Genomic DNA, 20,636 nt, shown 5'->3' with positions numbered 1-20,636 from the left:
CTTCCCTATGTGATAAAAAATTATAGTGCTATAATATTCTTATATTAATGGTGATATTAATGATGAGGTGGGAGATGCAAGTAAACAGAAATAATTGATATTTTGACTAGATTAAGAAATGAATTTAGGATACTTATAAGATTAAAGAATGCACCTTCTAAGTGCAAGTAAATATATTTGAGTTTACATTCTGTGGTAATTAATAGACGACTAGTAGATCCCTTTAAGTAAGTTTGCTTAATTTGTTTTTATGTAGACTGTACAAAACTTATATGTATATTTTATTTCATCTTATGCAGAATATAAGGCAAATGAATGTACTGATGTATGCAATTTTAATTAGTCTATGTCATAGTTCTATATGTGTTTTCATTGGTTGAACCATATTTTTAATACCAATGTTTTAACTGTTTTTATGAGTCTGAAGAAGCGATCAGCTGACTTAGATCGCAAAAGCGCTTACTTTTGTTTAATAAAGTGGTGTGAAACTGCAGGTGAACCGTTTCCTACCTTGACTACTACATCTCAGTTACAACTTTTGGTTTTATAAAGGGCACTACTGTGAAGCTGCAAGTGATTTATTTCCTGACGTGGATTATTCCATTTTTATCTTCAGCTGTGGTCTAACCATTGGTCTTTTCATTTTTTTTCGCTTGAGGTGTATACCAGGCGTTTATCCAGCTTTTGTTTTCTTTCACGTGTACAAAACTTGACTGTGTAGTAACAATTAAGACAAATGCCTGAAATGATTGCATCCAACAGAATACAATTATACATTTGGGTTTCAATTTACTTATTAATTTACTGAGTTTCTTACTGCTTTTGTTTCCTGTGAAAGTCTGACTGAGCTGAAATATGCCCTTTTCACTGGAGGCCCACTGTTTAAAACTAATATACAAGATAAAAGTGTGTACTTTTATTTTATATAATTATACAGAATAAAATGATAATAACAATAATAATAATTATAATAATAATAACATCAACAATAATATGTGTTAAACAGGTATGCCAAATGTACACACAGGCACTTTTTGGGGGTGACCCAGATGCAATGTCTAGTTAGGTGAGTTGCTCAAGGTCACACAGTAAAGGCTGAGGGAACTGAAACCTGTATGAAAGGAATCAAACTCACAGTCTTAACCCTTTGCATTGACAGTATGTATAACAAGTTCTAATGTAAATGTTAAGTGGATACAAAAACAGATGACTTTACAAAAAAGAAAATGTTTCAAAGTATTACAGGGGCATATATGTACTGAAATGAACACATCTACCTGGTATTATCGAATTTTAACTTATCCAAAAATCAGAAGCATGAGAAAACATAGTTTAACAGACACCCATATCACCACAGTTTAACTCCGAGAACCTAACCACTTGGCCAACCTGGTGAACTTTGCCCTTTTCCTCACTATAGTGCAATCTTAGAATTGGTATATTTAGTTAGGGTTGGTGTTGGGGGGTGAAGCCTGCCACTTGACTGGATTGTATTTTCTTTGGTTCATTTATTTTGTCATGGTGGCCAAGTGGTTACTTTCCTGGAGTAAAACTGCGGTGATCCAGGTGTTCATTAAACTACGTTTTTGGCAAAGTCGTCCTGTGCTTCTGATTTTCGGGTAAGTGAAAATTTGACAATATGAAGTAGACCCAAAATTAACATGCTATCTGTAATAGTTGGTTTACTGGTCTGACTGGGATACTTGACAGCCTGTAAACCATATTAATGACATTTATTGATCTCCCCATAATAAAACCACAATGAATATGAATCTAATCAATTTCTCTTTGCATTTTGCTAATGTTAATTTAATTGACATTGGCCTGGTAATATAATTCAGTTTACTAAGGTTAATTTTTGAAATTCATAACATTTTCTTCTAGATGAAACAGTCCTAGACAAGCTCAGTTACCAATCAAGAAATAGTTAACTTGTAAAAGGCAAACTTAGGTTTCATAAAATTCATCTGCATTGTGAACTAGTCTCGGGGCTTTATGGAAGACTAATTCTGGGCAATATAATAATGTCTTGAATCCCAAGAGATCATGACCTTTTAGTTTGGAGGGGACTGTATGCTCCTGTGATACATACAGAAATATATATTACCTGAAGACCCCCCTCTCCCACTCCGGGCATCATGACATTGCAGTGGTGAAAAGTCTTATGTGCATGTGTGTGAATTACAAATATTAAGCATTTGCATAACTGCATTCATATCTTAAAAGCTTTGTGACCTACAGGCAAACAACTGAGGCCATCTTATGCAAAAAATTAAGGCACACAATGTTGCCACTAAAACTTGTCATGTCACACATGTGCAGGTATTTTGCGGAGCTTCTGTAATATTAGCACAAGACAGCAGGACGATAACCAATCTTGTCATGCATCACTGGAAAGCTCTCTAACAATTAACCGACTGGTATCTTGGATGTCTGAAGCATACTTACAGAGATACAACCCCTTGTTTGACCATAAAACAAGCACTTTTTGATAAATAAAATACATTATTCTTTCATAAATCTGCAGTATAAAATCAGCATCTACAGACTGACCTTTGTTACTAACGGTGTGTAGCTCATTGTCAACTGAATAGTTTCCATGTTTTACATTTTTTTGTAATTCACACCAGTTACTGGTTATTGCAAATCCCATGAACTATGTTTTCAGTAGAGGCTTTTGGAAAATAAGCATTCAGGAAGCAAGTGGTTTCTTTGCTTACATATCTCTTAAAAGCAAATGAATAAACTACCTTCCTACTGCTCAGTATCAAAAGACTTAAAAACATTAGGGCTGTCAAAAATGTACTTACAGTGAATCTACCTTAGCAAAGTGCGTTTCTGGAAACATGTAACTCTGTAAAGCACAGTGCTGATATGTCTTCACACTGTATAGTTTAACACTTCCTGCTTGCACATTCACTAGTCACCCTATGATTCTGTAAGGAGTATCCAGTCCCAGCAAGTAATGACTGCCGCTGAAGACCTCCTTGGTTTCCGAGAGTTTGTCTGTTTATCTAGTATCAAAAGACATATACGTAATACAGCACTAAAACCACAAAGATGAACAATGTTTGACTATACCAAACACATGAAAAGGAGCTAATAACCTTACCTTCGTCATGACTTTCTCTGTTTCGCCGCCTGTGCCTTTCTCTCCGATGGCTGGGCGCTGATTCTGCCCCAGTCTCATTATCTAAGCCATCTCTGCTGCTTGCAGCATTTGGACTACAATAAATATATAGACTTCACGTTAGTAATCTCAAACTACAAAACTGTTTTCTTGCTTTTTTTGTGAACAATTATTTAGTTTAATAATGAGTGTATCAAGCGATTTTAACATGATGCATTAAAGCAAGGCATACACACTGAAGACAAACGTTGCAAGGCAGTTAGTCGAGCGGAGACATAGACGATGCTTAGAAAACAAGACAAGGAATCAAACTTGTAAAGGAAAAGCCTATAACAAGTGAAAAGAACATACATACTGTAAATAAAGAGGAGAATCTGGATCTATAAAGTCAGTAACATTGCTGAGCTGACCACAAATCAAATTTACCATCCATCTTTTATCTACTTTTCCATAAATCCAGATAAATAAAAATATATAAGCTGATCTATGAAGAAACCTTTCTGTGTGGGCCTAAACTGGGATATTCCTCCTCCTTCCTTTCCCATTTGCCTCTTTTTTTCCTCACATCATACAGGGTTAAGGGCAGCCACAGTAAAGCTATCCATAATGGACAAGCAGTGCAAGATGCCACTTATCTGGGGACTACCCTAAAAACAGCAATGTTTCACTAATGCTTAGTGTATCACCTGAAGGCAAACAATAAAACACTTGCCAATCCACGTACAGAGTGAGTCTGCAGCCAGTTGTAGCCCCAGGTATAGCAATTTCTTTGGCTAGCAAGAAGATTTCTTGTACTTCCTTATACAGGAAAACCTGAAATGATGTTTCTTGGCCATCAAAGGATGTAACACTGAATTTAGAATTTCTTCCCTGAATTCTGTAATCAGACATAAAACTGGGAATGATGGAGGGGTGTATATAATAAATTCTCTCTTGTTACAGGAGCGACAGCATATTCACCTCCAATTCATTAGACAGGGCCATCAGAAGACAGTATGTTTACCTAGTCTGTCCTTTAAATACATTTATTGCTCTACCCCCCCCCCTTCTCCCCTCAATTTTCCTTCACCTTGTCCATTCCCTTTTGAATGCCTCTGCCAATTTCCTCCCTGCCATTTATTTTGGTTGCCATTCCATGTGTCCACTACCAGTACATGACAAGAAGTTCTGGAAAAGTCATGGAATATTTAGCTTCTATAAATCGCTGACTATGCCCCATTCTCCACAGTCTTACTTTCCTGTTCAGGATGATCCATGTATATCCTTCTTAAATGTTTATGTGCCTATATTATGGATGTAAAAGATTCCATGGCAACATTTGAAAAGACTAGGGCAATTTTCCTCAATGCCCTAGGTAAATTTTTCCATCTTGCCAACTACAAAAATGCAGTGTTTTCAAACTTAAATAAATCAGATTACTGTGCTTCCTTAGCCACCTAGATTAACTAAAACTTGCTACTACAAACCCCGTCTCCAAAGACGTTAATCTTCATCACCATATAAAAAAACACCTCTTGGAAAAATAGGTTCCTCAACCAAAAAATCCACTACCTCAGGACAAGCTTCCCTTTCTGTGTCTCATTGGGTCCTTCAGACTCTACACTGATGACTGGCTGGGTACAAACACATTTAGTCCTGGGATAAGTAGTCTGTCAGATAGGGTGCACATTATCAAGTTTACCCACTAAACTGTCTGGGTTGCATAGTTAGGCTGTATGGTTGGCTAGGCTGCATGCCAAATAATCTTATGAACCCATACAGATGTGTGAAAAAAAAAAAACATACAGATGAGTGGTCCGCAAGTAAGGCAAACAATTGAGTGTACAAAAGCTGTGAAGGAGGGGGTAGAAAAGTGAAAGAGGTGCAGTAGGTAATGGCTAGTAGGGCAGAAACATACAGCCTTACACTCACCAGAAGCATGCGATTACAGCACCAATCCTAAAGGCAAAGCAGTTCAATTCTCCCACTGACCATAGACCTGTAGCCATATTTTGTCCACTAACAATGCTTCTGGAAAAAATACTGTATAATCATCTCACACAGCATACATCAAAGTGAGGTCTTCAGTTATATTTACAATACTCTAACAGCAAGTGAAACAATTAATTAGTGAGGAAAAAAAAATACTAATGCATTTTCAATTATCTTAAGTGCATCTTAAACCATTAACCATACCCTGTTTGTTTAGCTACTCTGTAAACTTACAGCCTTTGTAATTCAATGTGCCATTTAGTTCTCTTTCTAATGAAAATAACCTCCACAGTTATGCAAGGAGGCACTGCCTACAACAATGTTTTACTGTTGAAGTTCTTATAGTTCAGGGATAGAACCCCTTCTATTTTCCACATTCATAAATAGTCTGCGTTTTGACTATCCCTCCTTCAACTGCAGACACTATTCTGATGATATTGTTACCCTTAACCACACTCCTTCTCCTACTGACCTACAAACCAAACTGCAAAATTATTTAAATTACATCTGGACAGTAATAAATCCAGTGTGATTTTATATGACACTCCCCAATGACTTTCCAGAAACCTATCACTTTAATAAAAGGCCCACTAAACATTAATATACAGTTACTATCTCACCAAAGTTATCTGAGCCTTTTATCAGAACAGCAACTAACATTCACTTCCACAGCAAACAAATAAAACAAGAAGTCATCTATCAACTCAGATTTTCTATGAATGCACTCATCTTCTTCTCACAAAAGGAAGAAAAGCCGTAGGTCTCCAGATTCTAATGTCTAGACCGGCTTACTGACTTCAAGCTACAGCACTTAATTCTACTAAAAATAGAAACATTTCTTCACACACTACAGTCAATAACAACTGCTACTATATAGCTCTAACTACAGAAAACATTAATAACAAGTATAGTCTTACTACAAAAACACAGGGCAGTAAGGGAAAGGAGGGGAAGAAATCGAATGCCATCACGGAAATATCGAATACAGAAAACTATAAAGCAATTAAGACAAGAAGTGTCACTGTTAGAAGAGTACAGAAGAGAGAACAGATCAACAAAAATACTTAGAAAGATAGACATGATGAAAGCAATGTGTAGTATCAGAATAGATCAGGATCTATTGTACACTATTGCAAATAATAAACTAAACATACCAGCACTGGCAGAAAAACGTAAAGATACACGCAGATAAATATAAAGGAAAACTGCAAAATAACCAATTTTGTTGATGACCCAAAATGTTTTATAGAGAATGAGGAAACAAGGCAATAGGAATAGAAATACCATCAAAAAGGAAGAAATATATACAATTTTGGAGAAGTATCTATGAAGATCCTGTGGAACATAACAAAGATGCTAAATGGATAGAAGAAGTAAAAGAAACAGTAAAAAGTCCAAATGTACAGGATGTGAAATGGGATGAAGTAACAGCCAGAGAAACTAAAACAAAATTAAGAAAAGCTCCTAAGTGGAAAACCCCAGGCCCAGATGCAGTACCTAATTTCTAGCCAAAGATCTTTACATGAAGATTTAGTCCTGAGTACGGATTACGTACATGTACATCCTGAGTGAACCTACAAGCTATCCTCAAAATTATAGACCACTAACTTACCTTTCAGCAATGTATAAACTATAGCTTGAAATTGATGCCAACAGAGTTTATAGTCATTTAGAAGAAAACTCAAGCATGCCAACTGAACAAAAGGGTAACAAAAGAAAGTCAAATGGAACAAAGGAACATTTGTTGTTAAATAAAGTCATAATGGAGAATTGTTTAAAACCGAAGAATCTAAGTATGGCATGGATAGACTACAAAAAAGCATTTGACAGCATCCCACATTCATGGATAAAGGTGTGCTTACAGATGTAAAAGATGCACCCTAAATTGATTGGTTCTATCACAGTGACCATTAAACAAATCGTTCTGCAACTAAGCCATTATAAAGGACCACTTATTATTCCAGGGATAACAATGCAAAGGGGGATATTCAAGGGTGACTCTCTGTCACCACTGCTCTTTTGTCTTGCCCTTAGCAGATTAGGTCATGGTTAGAATTTATCTCCTAGAAAACAAAAATGTGTAAAGACTTCTCATTTTCTTTTTGTGTTTGATTTAAAACTATATAGTTCATCAGATGAGAAACTGAAAGCACCACTGCAAGTGGTGAAAACTTTCTCAGATGACATAAGAATGTCATTTGATCTTGATAAATGTAAAAAAGCAACCTTTAAACCAGGAAATCTGCAGTACCAAGAAAATATCTGTCTGGGACAGGAATGTGATATAAAGGAACTTGAGCAAGAGGAAGTGTATAAATATTTGGGAATCGGTCAGGGATTGACAATATAACATGAACAAATGCGAACAAAACTTAGTAAGGAATATTTTAGAAAACTAAAATTAATACTGAAAACAACCCTGACATCTAGGAACAAAGTCCAAGCTATAAACCAAATTGCTCTTTCTGTTCTAACAATTTTGGGGTGATTGACTGACCCCAAAAGGTATTGGATCAGTTGGACAGGAAAGCAAGGAAAATGCTTCATGCTTATCAAATGATTTAATGACTTATAAAAATCAGTGCATACCAAGACAATATATTCCCATTCTGAAGGAGGTATTGGCCTCCTTGACACGGATTACATTTACAGATATGCAGTCATAGGACTGCATACATATCTGTTGACTACACAAGATCCAAACATGAGGAGAACAAGTCTACGATGACTTCTCTGCTTAGTTTAGCAGAAGCGTATCCATGTTAAGCAGGAATGGAAATCAAACCAGAAATTGATAAAAATCGGACAACAAATGAATGTGCCAAAAAAAAAGAAGAAAAAAAAAAAGAAAGAATATAAGGTGAAGGATTGGACGAGAAGGCAAGAAATGTGGCAAATGTACAAATATAGCTGCAAGTACAGAAAACTCCTGGAACAACTTCATGTCTATCAGGATCTGACGTAGGAATGGTTAAGCAGAGGTGAATTTAAACCAAAGACAAAAGTTAATACTGGCATCCCAGGATTGTGGGCTACATACACGCTGGTTTACAAAGTTCATTGAACAAGTGGGAGAAACAGACAAATGTAGCTTTTGTAAAACAGAATTGGAAACAGTTGCACATCTTGTTGCTGTTGTGACATACTAATGGCAGAAGAACTGTATACTGAAAGGCATAATAATACAACAAGACTGTTGCACTGGAGATTGTGCAGACATTATAATACTGAAGTAGCTGAGAAGCACTGGAAACATGAGGCACAAAGCATTATAGAAAATGATGGGTCTATATTATGTAGTCGAAGGAACTAAACATCGACTACCCTTTCAACGACACATATGTGTCAAACCTGCACTTGAGCGAATGGCCACATCCTCTACATGGACTATGTAAATGTCTCTAAAGTATTCAATGGTATTTATTACTGCTTGGTTGTAACTTGATTAAAGTGTAGCTATCATTCAAGTCTTTTGGATTAAGCACTTGGGCAGTTGTTTTACATTAGGAAGGTTTGTGGCAAGCACTGTGGTGGCAGGACAGGTAGCTTTCATCCTTCTAAGTTGGGAACTGCTGATTGAGAGCCCAGTGTCCAAGTGTATTAGTTCTGGTTTAGGCACTTGGGCTTCAGGCCAGTTATTTTACATTAAGAAGGTTCGTGGTCTGCACTCTTGTGGGAGAAGAGGCTGGACTCTGCCCTTCTGAGCTGGGAATTTTCTGGTTGAAGGTTTATAGTGCCTGAATATTTGAACTGTATCTTACTGAAATTGGTTCACCTTGTTTGCTCTAGCATAGACTAGATCCAGGCCTACTGAATCTAGCTTTGTTTATATGCTTGTTGTTTGTTTGCTTGTTATTTCCCTGGAAGCTAATTCCACCTAATACGCAACTTCTCAGCTTCTGTGGATCACTAGTGATATCTGCATTGCTTACTGTACTTATTTCCTTGTTTCACTTGAAAGAAAGTTACTGTTTGTCGTTTTGCATTTAGTTACTTGTAACACATTGCACTCAAGTTACCTGGCACTTGCTCACTAAAGCAATTATATAAGTCAGCACTAAAAATTAAAAGCACTACACCCTCACTCCCCACTGGCCCTTGTTTTCAATTAAGGATTTCCCAATATTATTCTAGCATGTCCAAAGGTCAGTTGTCAATCTCCTCTCCGGTCCAGCTGGTGAATCTGGGAATCTTGAGGCAATGTTATAACTGCCTCATGTACACAGACAACCCTCTCCTCCTCCCACATAACACAAATACTTGCGAGAGATGTAGCTATTTAGCCAAACTGGAGGCTGAGCTCTCTCAACTCAGGACTGGCAAGACCAGACAGGAGGAGAAGGCAACTACACACACCACAAAACCAGCCTCACATAATGCTACCACTCCACTGAATCAAACACATAAACACACAAAGACATACTCGGAGGCTCTGAGTAAAAATTTACCTAAACAGCAGAGGCCTCCAAAGCAGACACCCAAACAACTGCTACCTCAAGACACCCCACAAGCAACACATAAACCACAAAAGCAGTGTGCAAAGCAGTCACAGCCCTTAAGGCCAAATACAACACCAAACATACTTGTCATAGGTGACTCCATAGTCAGACACACTGACGTCCCACTCACCAGGCTGAACAAGGAGAGAGTCACAGTAAGCTGCCTATCGGGCGCTAGAATCCGCCACATAACACAAGCACTCTGGTCACTCCATGGCAAGTACAAATATGACACAATCATTGTCCATGCTGGTGTGAACGACCTGAGATGTACCTCCCTGGACTACATGAAAAGAGACATAGAGGAGCTCTCTGATTATGTAGCCCAGGCAGGTATGACCCTAACCCTGAGCAGTATCCTTCCTTCACCAAGAATGATGCCACAATATAGAGACAAGATGATCATCTTTAACAATTGGCTTAATGTCTGGTGTCATTCAAAGGGGATCCAGTGTCTGTCTGCCTGGGATGACATGCTTGACAAGCCACGCTGCTTAAGGGACGGCTTGCACCTGTCACCCTGGGACTCCGGATATTGGCTAAGGCTCTTGCCACCCCCATAGTGCCTTTTTAGGCAAGGCTCAAATTCTAAACCTACCACCCTAGAAAACAAAAATGGGAAGAAACTGAGGGTAATGCTGCTCAATGCCAGAAGTCTAAATCTCAAAATGCACGCCTCGAGGCCCTTCTCAGTATGGAGAACATCGATGTCTGTGCTGTAACTGAAACCTGGTTCAAGGCTCCTGAGAGCACCCGGCACTATTAGGTTTTACCTCATATCATGCGTTCGCCCCAAAACCCGGACCACACCACAAAAGGAGGGTGTATCCATATTCATAAAGGATACTCACACCTCCAGGTTGGTGGCAACGCACAAGCTCGAAACCATCCAGGTGCAACTAACCATAGGCAAAACTGCTCTACAAATTGTAGCATGCTACAGGCCACCCTCCCAAACTCAGGAACCCCACACAGCCTTCCTGAAGACACTGGAGGGTATAAATGTATCTCAAACACCATCATATTGGGTGACTTCAACTACCCGAATATAGACTGGGAACATTACTCAAGCCCTAACTTTCTAGCCCAACGGTTCCTGGAGTTCATAAATTCAAATGCCATGGAACAGCTAGTCACTGTTCCCACGAGAGGAGAAAATATACTAGATCTCATTGTCACAAACATGGGGACAAAATGCTCCACACGGAAGTATATCCCTCATTGGTGAGATCTGATCATAAACTAATCTCACTGGAAATCCACATCCGCCCCACCCCAAGCAAAAGACCATAGTGAAGAACTTCTCTAAAGCAAACTTCACACTACTCAAGACTGGTGTGGTATCCTTCAAGGCCCCTGAGCCAGAGGAAACCACAACCCAAGCTGCGGAAGCCCTTACAAATGCCTTCTATGAACACCTCCAGGACTGCATGGATCAGGCAATCCCAAATAAAACCAAGACTCTTTCCACAAAGGGCAAGCGTCCAGTCTGGTGGACCCCAGCCATTAACAAACTTTACAATAAGAGGAGAAAGCTATTACATGATAGAACAAAATCCATAAAAGGGAAGTCACCCCTGATCATTATTAGTAAAAAATACGAGCACTCATAAAATCAACTAAGGCCAATTTTGAGAGAAAAATTGCCATGGATTCAAAGGACAATCATAAGGCCTTTTTCAGCTATGTTAGGAACCTGGGTGGAAACTCCCAGATATGCTCAGAATTAGTCCAAAATGATACAAAAATCACTGAACCCACAGACATTGCCAACATACTGGCAGACAGGTTCAGTGCAAACTTCACCCCTCTCCCCTAAAGGAGAGATAACTATCCCAGCCGAGTGTAGCCTCCCGGACATCTCAAATGCGCAGGTGAAAGCTGCTCTCTCTAAAGCTAAAAACACAGCATCAATGGGACCGGATGGTGTCCCGGCTGTGTGCTACACGAGCTACATGAGGAATTAAACCCGCACATAAGGCAGCTGTTTAATCTCAGCCTTACCACAGGATACGTGCCCAAGGAGTGGCGTCACGGCAACTGTGGTCCCACTCCACAAAGGCGGTGCCTCTACGGACCCTGGTAATTACCGCCCCATAAGCTTAACAAGTCTAGTCTGCAAAGCTATGGAGAGGATCATAATGGAGCTCATAAACAAAGATATAGGGGACTTGCAGACATTGGACCCGACCCAGTTTGGCTTTGTCAAGGGAAGATCATGCCTTTTGAACTTGGTTGACTTCTTGAAACAGTCACCAAGGCCATTGATGAGGAAAGGCAGTCCATACAGCCTACCTTGACCTTGCAAAGGCTTTCGACACAATACCCCACTCGGGTATTGTAGAAAAACTTACCAGCTTAAATGTAAACCCATATGTCACAAGATGGGTTGCAAACTGGCTTAAGGACAGAACCCACAGGGTTAGAGTTGCTGGCGCTGTGTCAGACTCCAAGCCGGTCACAAGTGGTGTCCCACAGGGCTCGGTCCTTGGCCCCCTATTGTTTGGCATCTACTTCTCAGAAGTACAGGCCAACATGGGAGGACTTTGGCTGACAAAGTTTGCAGACGACTGCAAACTGGGCCATAGTGGAAAGTGCATCGGACACGGATATCCTACAGAAGGACTCACGGAAACAGATAGCTGGTGCCAGAGCCATGGCCTGAAGTTAAACGCCAAAAAATGTATAGTAATACCCTTCGGGAAAAGCAAGGTAACCCCAAGCTACCATATAGGTGGCAATCCACTAAGCACAGAAGAGGTTATCAGGGACCTGGGGACTCAGGTTGACAGTGGCCTTTCTTTTGACACTCACATTGCTAAAGTGGTTAGAAAGACCTTCTACATTGCCCACCTGATCATGAAGGGATTCACATCCAGATCTAGTGAGGTCATTGTTCCCCTGTACTCTTCACTTATCAGACCAATGATCGAGTACAATGCCCCATTCGGGATGTATCTCACCCGACATCTGCAGCAATTGGAGAGACCCCAAAAGTTCCTCACCAAAAGGATAAAGGGACTCCAAAATCTGTCATATGCTGCCAGATTGAAGAAACTCCAGCTCTATTCAGTCGCATACCGTCTGCTCAGAGGTGACATGTGCCTGACATACAAGGCCATGTCCAACCCGAATTAATGGACATGCTCCACCTCAAAAAATCCAAATCCACCAAAACCACTAGAGCAAGCGACTTAAACCTTAGCACGGATATAAATAGGACGTGCTGGAGGGATAGATTTATCACTCAGAGACTCCCTATGCTGTGGAATAAAATCCCGGTCCATGTGAGGCAGAGCACCTCGCTGACTCTGTTCAAGAGAAATCTAGACCTGTGGATGGGAGATCGTAGGTTTACCCCAGGAAACAACTCTGTGTCACTGCTGGACAGAGGCACAACAAACTAATGGGCACAGTATTTTTTCATATAAGGGGTGGCGTAAGCCACAATAATTTGGGCTAGGCTTATAAATGCCTTAGGGCAGATAGCCTAGTATAAACCTATGAACCTATATGTCGGTAGGCCAACTACACATGGCACAATATAACAAACTCTATGAAGTGGGGGGCTTCTCCCACCACATCCCCCAATGTGGGGGGCTGTACCCCCCACACACTCCTAGCTAAATATACTAACTCCAAGATCACACAACAGTGGGGAAAAGGGCAGATTTAATACAATGACCAACAGATTTTTTTTTCCCTTGGAAAAAAAAATGATGATGTGGCTGTTTGCTAAAGTGCAGGTTTGACACATATGTGTCGATGAAAGGGTAGGCGGTGTTTAGTTCCTTCGACTACATAATATAAACCCTAAAATGATGAAGTTTATATCATATTCGATCACCCCTTACAAACAATTCAGTGCTGGATGATATGTTTGTGAAAACATCAGGGTTATGTATATCTGACATGGCTTAGTGGTAAATCACTTTGGCTATGGTGTGCAGGGTCCTGGGTTCAAGCCTTGCAGAGGCTGTTTATTTAAGGGTGGGAGGTTGGCATAATGGCTAAGTTGTTTACCTTACAAACAAAAGGTGCAGGGTTTGATTCTCACATGGGGTAACTGGCTAGGCTTAAAGTGGTCCACAAGGACAGTTAGCCTAGTATTAATCTATGAACCTATGAACTGATAAAAAAGAGATGCAAGAAAACCAGATATATTAGTCCATGAAAAGAATAGAAAAGTAGCATTGATCTTTGAAATTACTACAGCCAGTGATTACAGTGTCTTACATACAGACAGAGAGAGACACACACACACACAAAGTCATAAATGAGGGCAATGTGGAAGAAGGATACCCAGACAGTTCCAATAGTAGTAGGAGCAATGGGTCTCATAAAAAAATTACAGTCAGATTTATTGTTGCGAAGAGCACTTTTGGCTAACATCAAAGATTGAAATAATACTAACTTCATGAACTTTAATCATACTTTGACTTAGGAATGGGGTCCTTCCTGTCATGGTATTAGAAACCCCAAAGACTTGGAGAAATTAAACAAAGAGAAACATCTCTACATGTAACACTATAACATAATAATGGACTTCCTGTTACTAATCAAGTGACACTCCTTCTGAACTCCCCATCCTTCAAGTTATTACACTAAAGTCACCATTCTCCACTTGTATCATAACTCACTTACGAACAACTACTTGCCTTTTTCATTCTTTCAGTATTGAAACTACTACTATGTTTAAACCACTGTTTAATAAATCTTTGAATGAGAAAGCATTACCTAGGATAGCATGAAACCTGATACCCTTTGGCATCACAGAATTTAAGGAGTATCTGATTTACAGGAGTAGACTCCAAAAACATCTGAGGAAAGAATATAAATGTACTGATTTTCACAATGAATGAAATAACCAATTTTTAGTACTCCAAATACTGATAACAATGTACACACTATGGATTTCAACACTGTAACCTGTTGTAAGTATGCATATACTGCATTAACAACTTTTTGTATCTATGCTTGATTAACTATAACAGATTATCTTCATTTCTGCTTCAGATGACTTTGTTTACTAAGGTCTGCTGTTTAACGTAGGGCAAACACTACAGAGTATTATGATCGGGTCTCCAATTGCAACCACGTTATGTGTTTGAGGCATGAATGTCAAGAAATTCACCTAAAGAGCGAAGCTTGGGTGGTAAATCTTGCATCCATGTCGAGAAACATAGTAATGACATATGACTGGTGAGACCCAATCACAATTCTTTGTAGTGTATGGACTCAGATCTACTCCATATACTATCAGTTACAAAAGGAAAACATTGTGATGTGTTTTATTGGCTTTGAAAGGCAGTAAAGCAATTAGTGACTACTGTCATTGGGGGCTATATGATGGTGAACTGATGCAGGGTCCATCATAATAAAAAAAAAAAAAATTAATGGGAAACAGGGAGACATCTCTGTCAAACTGTAAGCTGGCTGGACATCTGCAGCATAAATTTACATTCACTTGTCTAACAAAGTAATTTTCATTCAAACAAAGTGACAAATTCAACTGTTCTCAAAGAGGTAGAAATGTAGCGATGCAATTAAAAGAGTTGGGCCATACAGAAAGACTGAAATAATCCATGAGCTAGTCTGATATGTATGGGCTTTACTACAAGTCAAGGAAGCAAACGATGTCACTTGATTAGTAACAGCAAGTCCATTAGTGGTTGGGAGGGTGGCCTAATGGTTAAGGTGTTTGCCTTACAAACACAAAGTGCAGGGTTTAATTCTCCCAAGGGATAATTAGCTAAGCTTGAAATGGCTCGCAAGGGCAGTTAGCCTAGTACTAATCTATGAACCTATCTATGAGGAAACACTTTTTTCTCCCATCACTCAGACTCTTCCGTTCTCTTCAAAAGGGCAAGAGATTCCTTCATTTTGAAAGCACTGACTGAAAATCAAACACTTTCTTCAACCAACAAATTTATTACATTTATGTTCCTCTGTTTTGAAGAAGTACAAGGAACAGTAGCAAAAATAGTTTTTGTAATCGACTATGAAATGAATCACAAGATACGAAAATGTGAGTGTGCCCTGCATAACAAACCGTTTGACAATACGTAGGCAAAACAAAAAGCAGCTCTCTGCAAAGTGCTCTTTTAGTCCAGCAGTGATGAGAATAAATCACAGTAAACTGAACTGCTTGTACAAGTTTGAATACGACACCTCTAGTGAACAAGCTTTTTTCTTTTCCAATGCCATTATAAAACAAACCAAACAAAAAAAAATCAATCTTACATTTTGCCCCTGGCAGAATACTTCTTAAACTACAATGAATTACTGATCTGGCAGACATTTAGAAAGCTTTCAGTATTGTAAATGGCAAAGTATAGCTCACTTTAGTCGATGAAACTATATAAATAGAACAATGATAGTTGTAGGCTGAGATGACAGATAAATATATATAGGTATGTGCTCATAATTATAATTACCGTCTTGTAAAAATAAATTATTTATTCAGTTAGATTCTCAGCTAGGGTGCCTTCTGTGTGGAGTCTGCATATCCTCCCTGTGTTCATGTGAGTTTCATCTGGGGTCTACGGTTTCCTCCCACATTACAAAGACATGCAGTAGGTGGATTGAATGTGCTAAATCGGCCCTAGGTGTGAGTGGGTGCGTGCAAGTGTGTGTTGCATCCTCTGCAGAGGGTTGGGCCTTGGGCTAGCAACCCGATCCGGTAAAACCCGTACCTGCTACTGAAACACCAAGTACTGAAAGATGCTCCTTGCCAGATGTTCTGTATGTATGGCAGCGAATCCAGGTTTCAGGAACAAATAAATGATATACACTGCTGGTCTAACCAGACTTTACTGTAACCATGCTTTTTACAGATGTCTGCATGTCTTTTTTTAGTTCAGAATTTTCAGAAGTTTTCTGTTTATTCCTCTGGCTCTGTTACTAGCGGATACGATTACTGCGCACTCAGACTGATCCTTGTGCACGTTTCCACCACAGTACAATCGAAAGCTGCTTATCAAACAATGGTGCGACGCACTCATAGAAAATATGTGAATAACATTAACTGGATTACGTTGTGGTCATTGAAAATTCTTCAGCACCATTATTTTGTTCTAGCTGAGTTTATGTTTAGTGTAATTTTTTTGAAACTCATAGAAAAGGCCCTTGGCCTTGCCATATTCATCCTTCTTGTTGCATTCAGTAAAGAACGGCTTTTGTTTTTGTACAACCTCCAGCATTCAACACTAAAAGTTTAGTATACATCTATGAGAGCCTAACGACCACTGAGGCCTAACCATGCAGCCCAAATGTATCCCATCGGTTACTGTGCCTTAAAAATTATTCTAAGGGATGCATGTTAGTTACTATGCCTTAAAAATTATTCTAAGGGATGCATGTTATTTAGGGCATGACTTAATGGCTGCCTCGGTTGATCACAGACATACCAGGGGAGAGTTTCTGATTTCCCGCCCACTGGTCCAGGTTGCACTTGAACAGGGTTAGGGAAGAACTCCGCTTCACATGGATGGGAAGCCGATTCCAGAAAATGTGAATTGCCTGAAATACATACCTGTCCCTACATCATGTCCAATTTAAGTTGCAAGCAAGGTTTAAAGCCTTAATTCTAGTAGTTCTGATGCTGTTTGTTTTTTGGGAATGCAAGAGTTCCATCAGGCCAGTATCCAATGTTACCTTGTATGTCAGGCATAAACTGCTTGTCAGGAGTCTGTAGGAAACAGAGTAAAGAGAGAGGGTTTCAATCAAACTGCACAGGACATTGTGTTTGTACCCTCCATTCTTTTTGTAAGGAACCTCTGTGGACGTTATAGTTGTTGCATGTACCTAATCACGTACTTATGGAAGGGGGAGTTGTACTCAATGACGGGTCTGACAATAGCTAAGTATAGTGACATGATGACTTCCCTGGACCTAGACGTACTTATGGAAGGGGGAGTTGTACTCAATGACGGGTCTGACAATAGCTAAGTATAGTGACATGATGACTTGCCTGGACCTAGACGCCATGCCCTTACTTACATGTTGAGTGACAATGAATGATTTTCTTACAGCCTTAGACACATGTTGGTTAAACGCAAGGTCACTATCTACACAAGTCCCCAAATCCCTGAGTACTGTCTCTAATTTTAGGGGTATTTTATCAATAGGGTAGTTTCCCTTGGTGGTTGACTTCTCAAATGGTGCCATTACACATTTCTTGGCATAGAGTTTTAAGCTGTGGCTTTGGCACCAGTCATTTCTCTGTCTTAGACCTTCCTGTAAGATGTTAGTATCATGGCGGTTTCTAAAATTGCTTCTGGCTTACGATCTTCTACAGACGTTATTGGCCTTGACTTCTGCAAAACAGATGCAAAACAGGAACATTCCCAGCACAGACCCATTGTGGAGTTCACTTATAACTGTCCACTTTCTGGAGGTGATCTCTCTCCACTTCTAACATCCTGGCTCCTGTCTGTGAATTAGCTGGTTATTCAATGAGTTATATAGGGGTATAGTGCCTAATTCCATGAGTTTGTCTACAATGCCCTTTTGAGATATTGTATCATATGCCTCGGTTAGGACAATGTAGGCAGTATGCACCACTTTGGCCATATCCATTGTGTCGGTGCCCTTCTCAAATAGGTCCACCAGGCTCAGCAGGCATAACCTGCACTTGACAAAACCAAACTGTGTTGGTTCAATTATCTGAAGATTTCCTAGAACACTGTTTATCACTTCCATAATAATTCTTTCCATGGATTTGCATATCAGACTAGTCAAATGAATGGGTCTGTAATTCCCTGGATCTGCTGAGAGTCAGCCCTTGTGCAGAGGGATGACCATTGCAGTCTTCCATTCATGTGGCATGAAGCCTGCATGGAAGTCTATGGCTGAAGAGTGACACCGATGGTCATGGCAGGTAATATTTCAGGCTATTTAGGAGGCATGCTGGGGTATTACCGGTACCCATTGAAGCTGTATTCTTGCACTAAGAGACAGCATCTTAGACCCACTCCCTATTTATAGTTGGAGGGATTATGACAGATATTTCCCGAGGAGGGGGGAGTTGCAGATGAATTTGTATCCAGAAGATTTGCTAGATCTGTTGTTTCTATAAATCTGGCTCCATTTATCAACAGTTTGGCACACATAGCTAAAGAAAGCCTTAGTTGTCCTTAGCCAGGGATGATATATTTACCATCAAGGCATTAGTTGTCCTTAGCCAGGGATGCTATATTTACCAACAAGGCCTTATGGTTGTCCTTAGCAAGGGATGTTATATTTACCAACAAGGCCTTATGGATGTCCTTAGCCAAGGATGCTATATTTACCAACAAGGCCTTATGGATGTCCTTAGCCAGGGATGACATATTTACCAACAAGGCCTTATGGTTGTCCTTAGCCAGGGATGACATATTTACCAACAAGGCCTTATGGTTGTCCTTAGCCAGGGATACTATATTTACCAAAAAGGCCTTATGGTTCTCCTTAGCCAGGGATGATATATTTAACAACAAGGCCTTATGGTTGTCCTTAGCCAGGGATGCTATATTTACCAACAAGGCCTTATGGTTGTCCTTAGCCAGCGATGCTATATTTACCAACAAGGCCTTATGGCTGTCCTTAGCCAGGGATGCTATATTTACCAACAAGGCCTTGTGATTATCCTTAGCCAGGCTTGATATATTTACCAACAAGGCCTTATGGTTGTCCTTAGCCAGGGATGATATATTTACCAACAAGGCCTTATGGTTGTCATTAGCCAGGGATGATATACTTACCAACAAGGCCTTATGGTTGTCCTCAGCCAGGGATGCTATATTTATCAAAAAGGCCTTATGGGTGTCCTTAGCCAGGGATGCTATATTTACCAACAAGTCCTTATGGCTGTCCTTAGCCAGGGATGCTATATTTACCAACAAGGCCTTATGGTTGCCCTTAGCCAGCGATGCTATATTTACCAACAAGGCCTTACGGCTGTCCATAGCAAGCGATGCTATATTTGCCAACAAGGCCTTATGGTTGTTCTTAGCCAGGATAGCTATATTTGCCAACAAGGCCTTATGGTTGTCTTTAGCCAGTGCTGATATATTTATCAACAAGACCTTATGGTTGTCCTTCGCCAGGGATGCTATATTTACCAACAAGGCCTTATAGTTGTCCTTAGCCAGTGATGCTATATTTACCAACAAGGCCTTACGGCTGTCCGTAGCCAGCGATGCTATATTAACCAACAATGCCTTATGGTTGTCCTTTGCTAGGGATACTGTATTTACCAACAATGCCTTAAGGTTGTCCTTAGCCAGGGCCGCTATATTTACCAACAAGGCCTTATGGTTGTCCTTAGCCAGGGATGCTATATTTACCAACAAGGCCTTATGTTTATCCTTAACTAGGGATGCTACATTTACCAACAAGGCCTTATGGTTGTCCTTAGGCAGGGATGCTATATTTACCAACAAGGCCTTATGGTTGTCCATAGCCAGGGATGCTATATTTACCAACAAGGCCTTATGGTTGTCCTTATCCAGGGATGCCATATTTACCAACAATGCCTTATGGTTCTCCTTAGCCAGGGATGCTATATTTACAAGCAAGGCCTTATGGTTGTCCTTAGCCTGGAATGCTATATTTAGCAACAAGTCCTTAGCAAGAGATGCTATATTTACCAAAAAGGCCTTATGGTTGTCCTTAGCCAGGGATGCTATATTTACCAACAAGGCCTTATGGTTGTCCTTAGCCAGGGGTGCTATATTTACCAACAAGTCATTTTGGGTGTTCTTAGCCAGGGATGCTATATTTACCAACCAGGCCTTATAGGTGTCCTTAGCCAGGGATGCTATATTTACCAACAAGGCCTTAGGGTTGTTCTTAGCCAGGGGTGCTATATTTACCAACAAGTCCTTTTGGGTGTTCTTAGCCAGGGATGCTATATTTACCAACCAGGCCTTATAGGTGTCCTTAGCCAGGGATGCTATATTTACCTACAAGGCCTTATGGTTGTCCTTAGCCAGTGTTGCTATATTTACCAACAAGGTCTTATGGTTGTCATTAGCCAGGGATGCAATATTTAC

The 20,636-nt window shown here is 40.0% G+C and overlaps 1 protein-coding gene across 2 annotated transcripts in view; it reads right to left on the bottom strand.

Moving 5' to 3' along the window:
- The window catches only part of DVL1 (dishevelled segment polarity protein 1), a 2,262,785-nt gene that overhangs the window by 1,099,160 nt on the left and 1,142,989 nt on the right, over positions 1-20,636 (bottom strand). For both annotated transcript variants that reach the window (XM_044063185.1, XM_044063186.1), the window contains exon 4: positions 3,113-3,225. In XM_044063185.1, coding sequence (XP_043919120.1) covers positions 3,113-3,225 — 113 coding nt within the window. The remainder of the gene's footprint in view (positions 1-3,112; positions 3,226-20,636) is intronic.

The sequence above is a fragment of the Protopterus annectens genome, chromosome 2.part1, assembly GCF_019279795.1.
Source record: "Protopterus annectens isolate FY-2018-M chromosome 2.part1, PAN1.0, whole genome shotgun sequence".
NCBI lineage: Eukaryota > Metazoa > Chordata > Ceratodontiformes > Protopteridae > Protopterus > Protopterus annectens.
The sequence above is the reverse complement of the archived record's forward strand: the minus strand, read 5'-3'. Positions and strand labels throughout refer to the sequence as shown.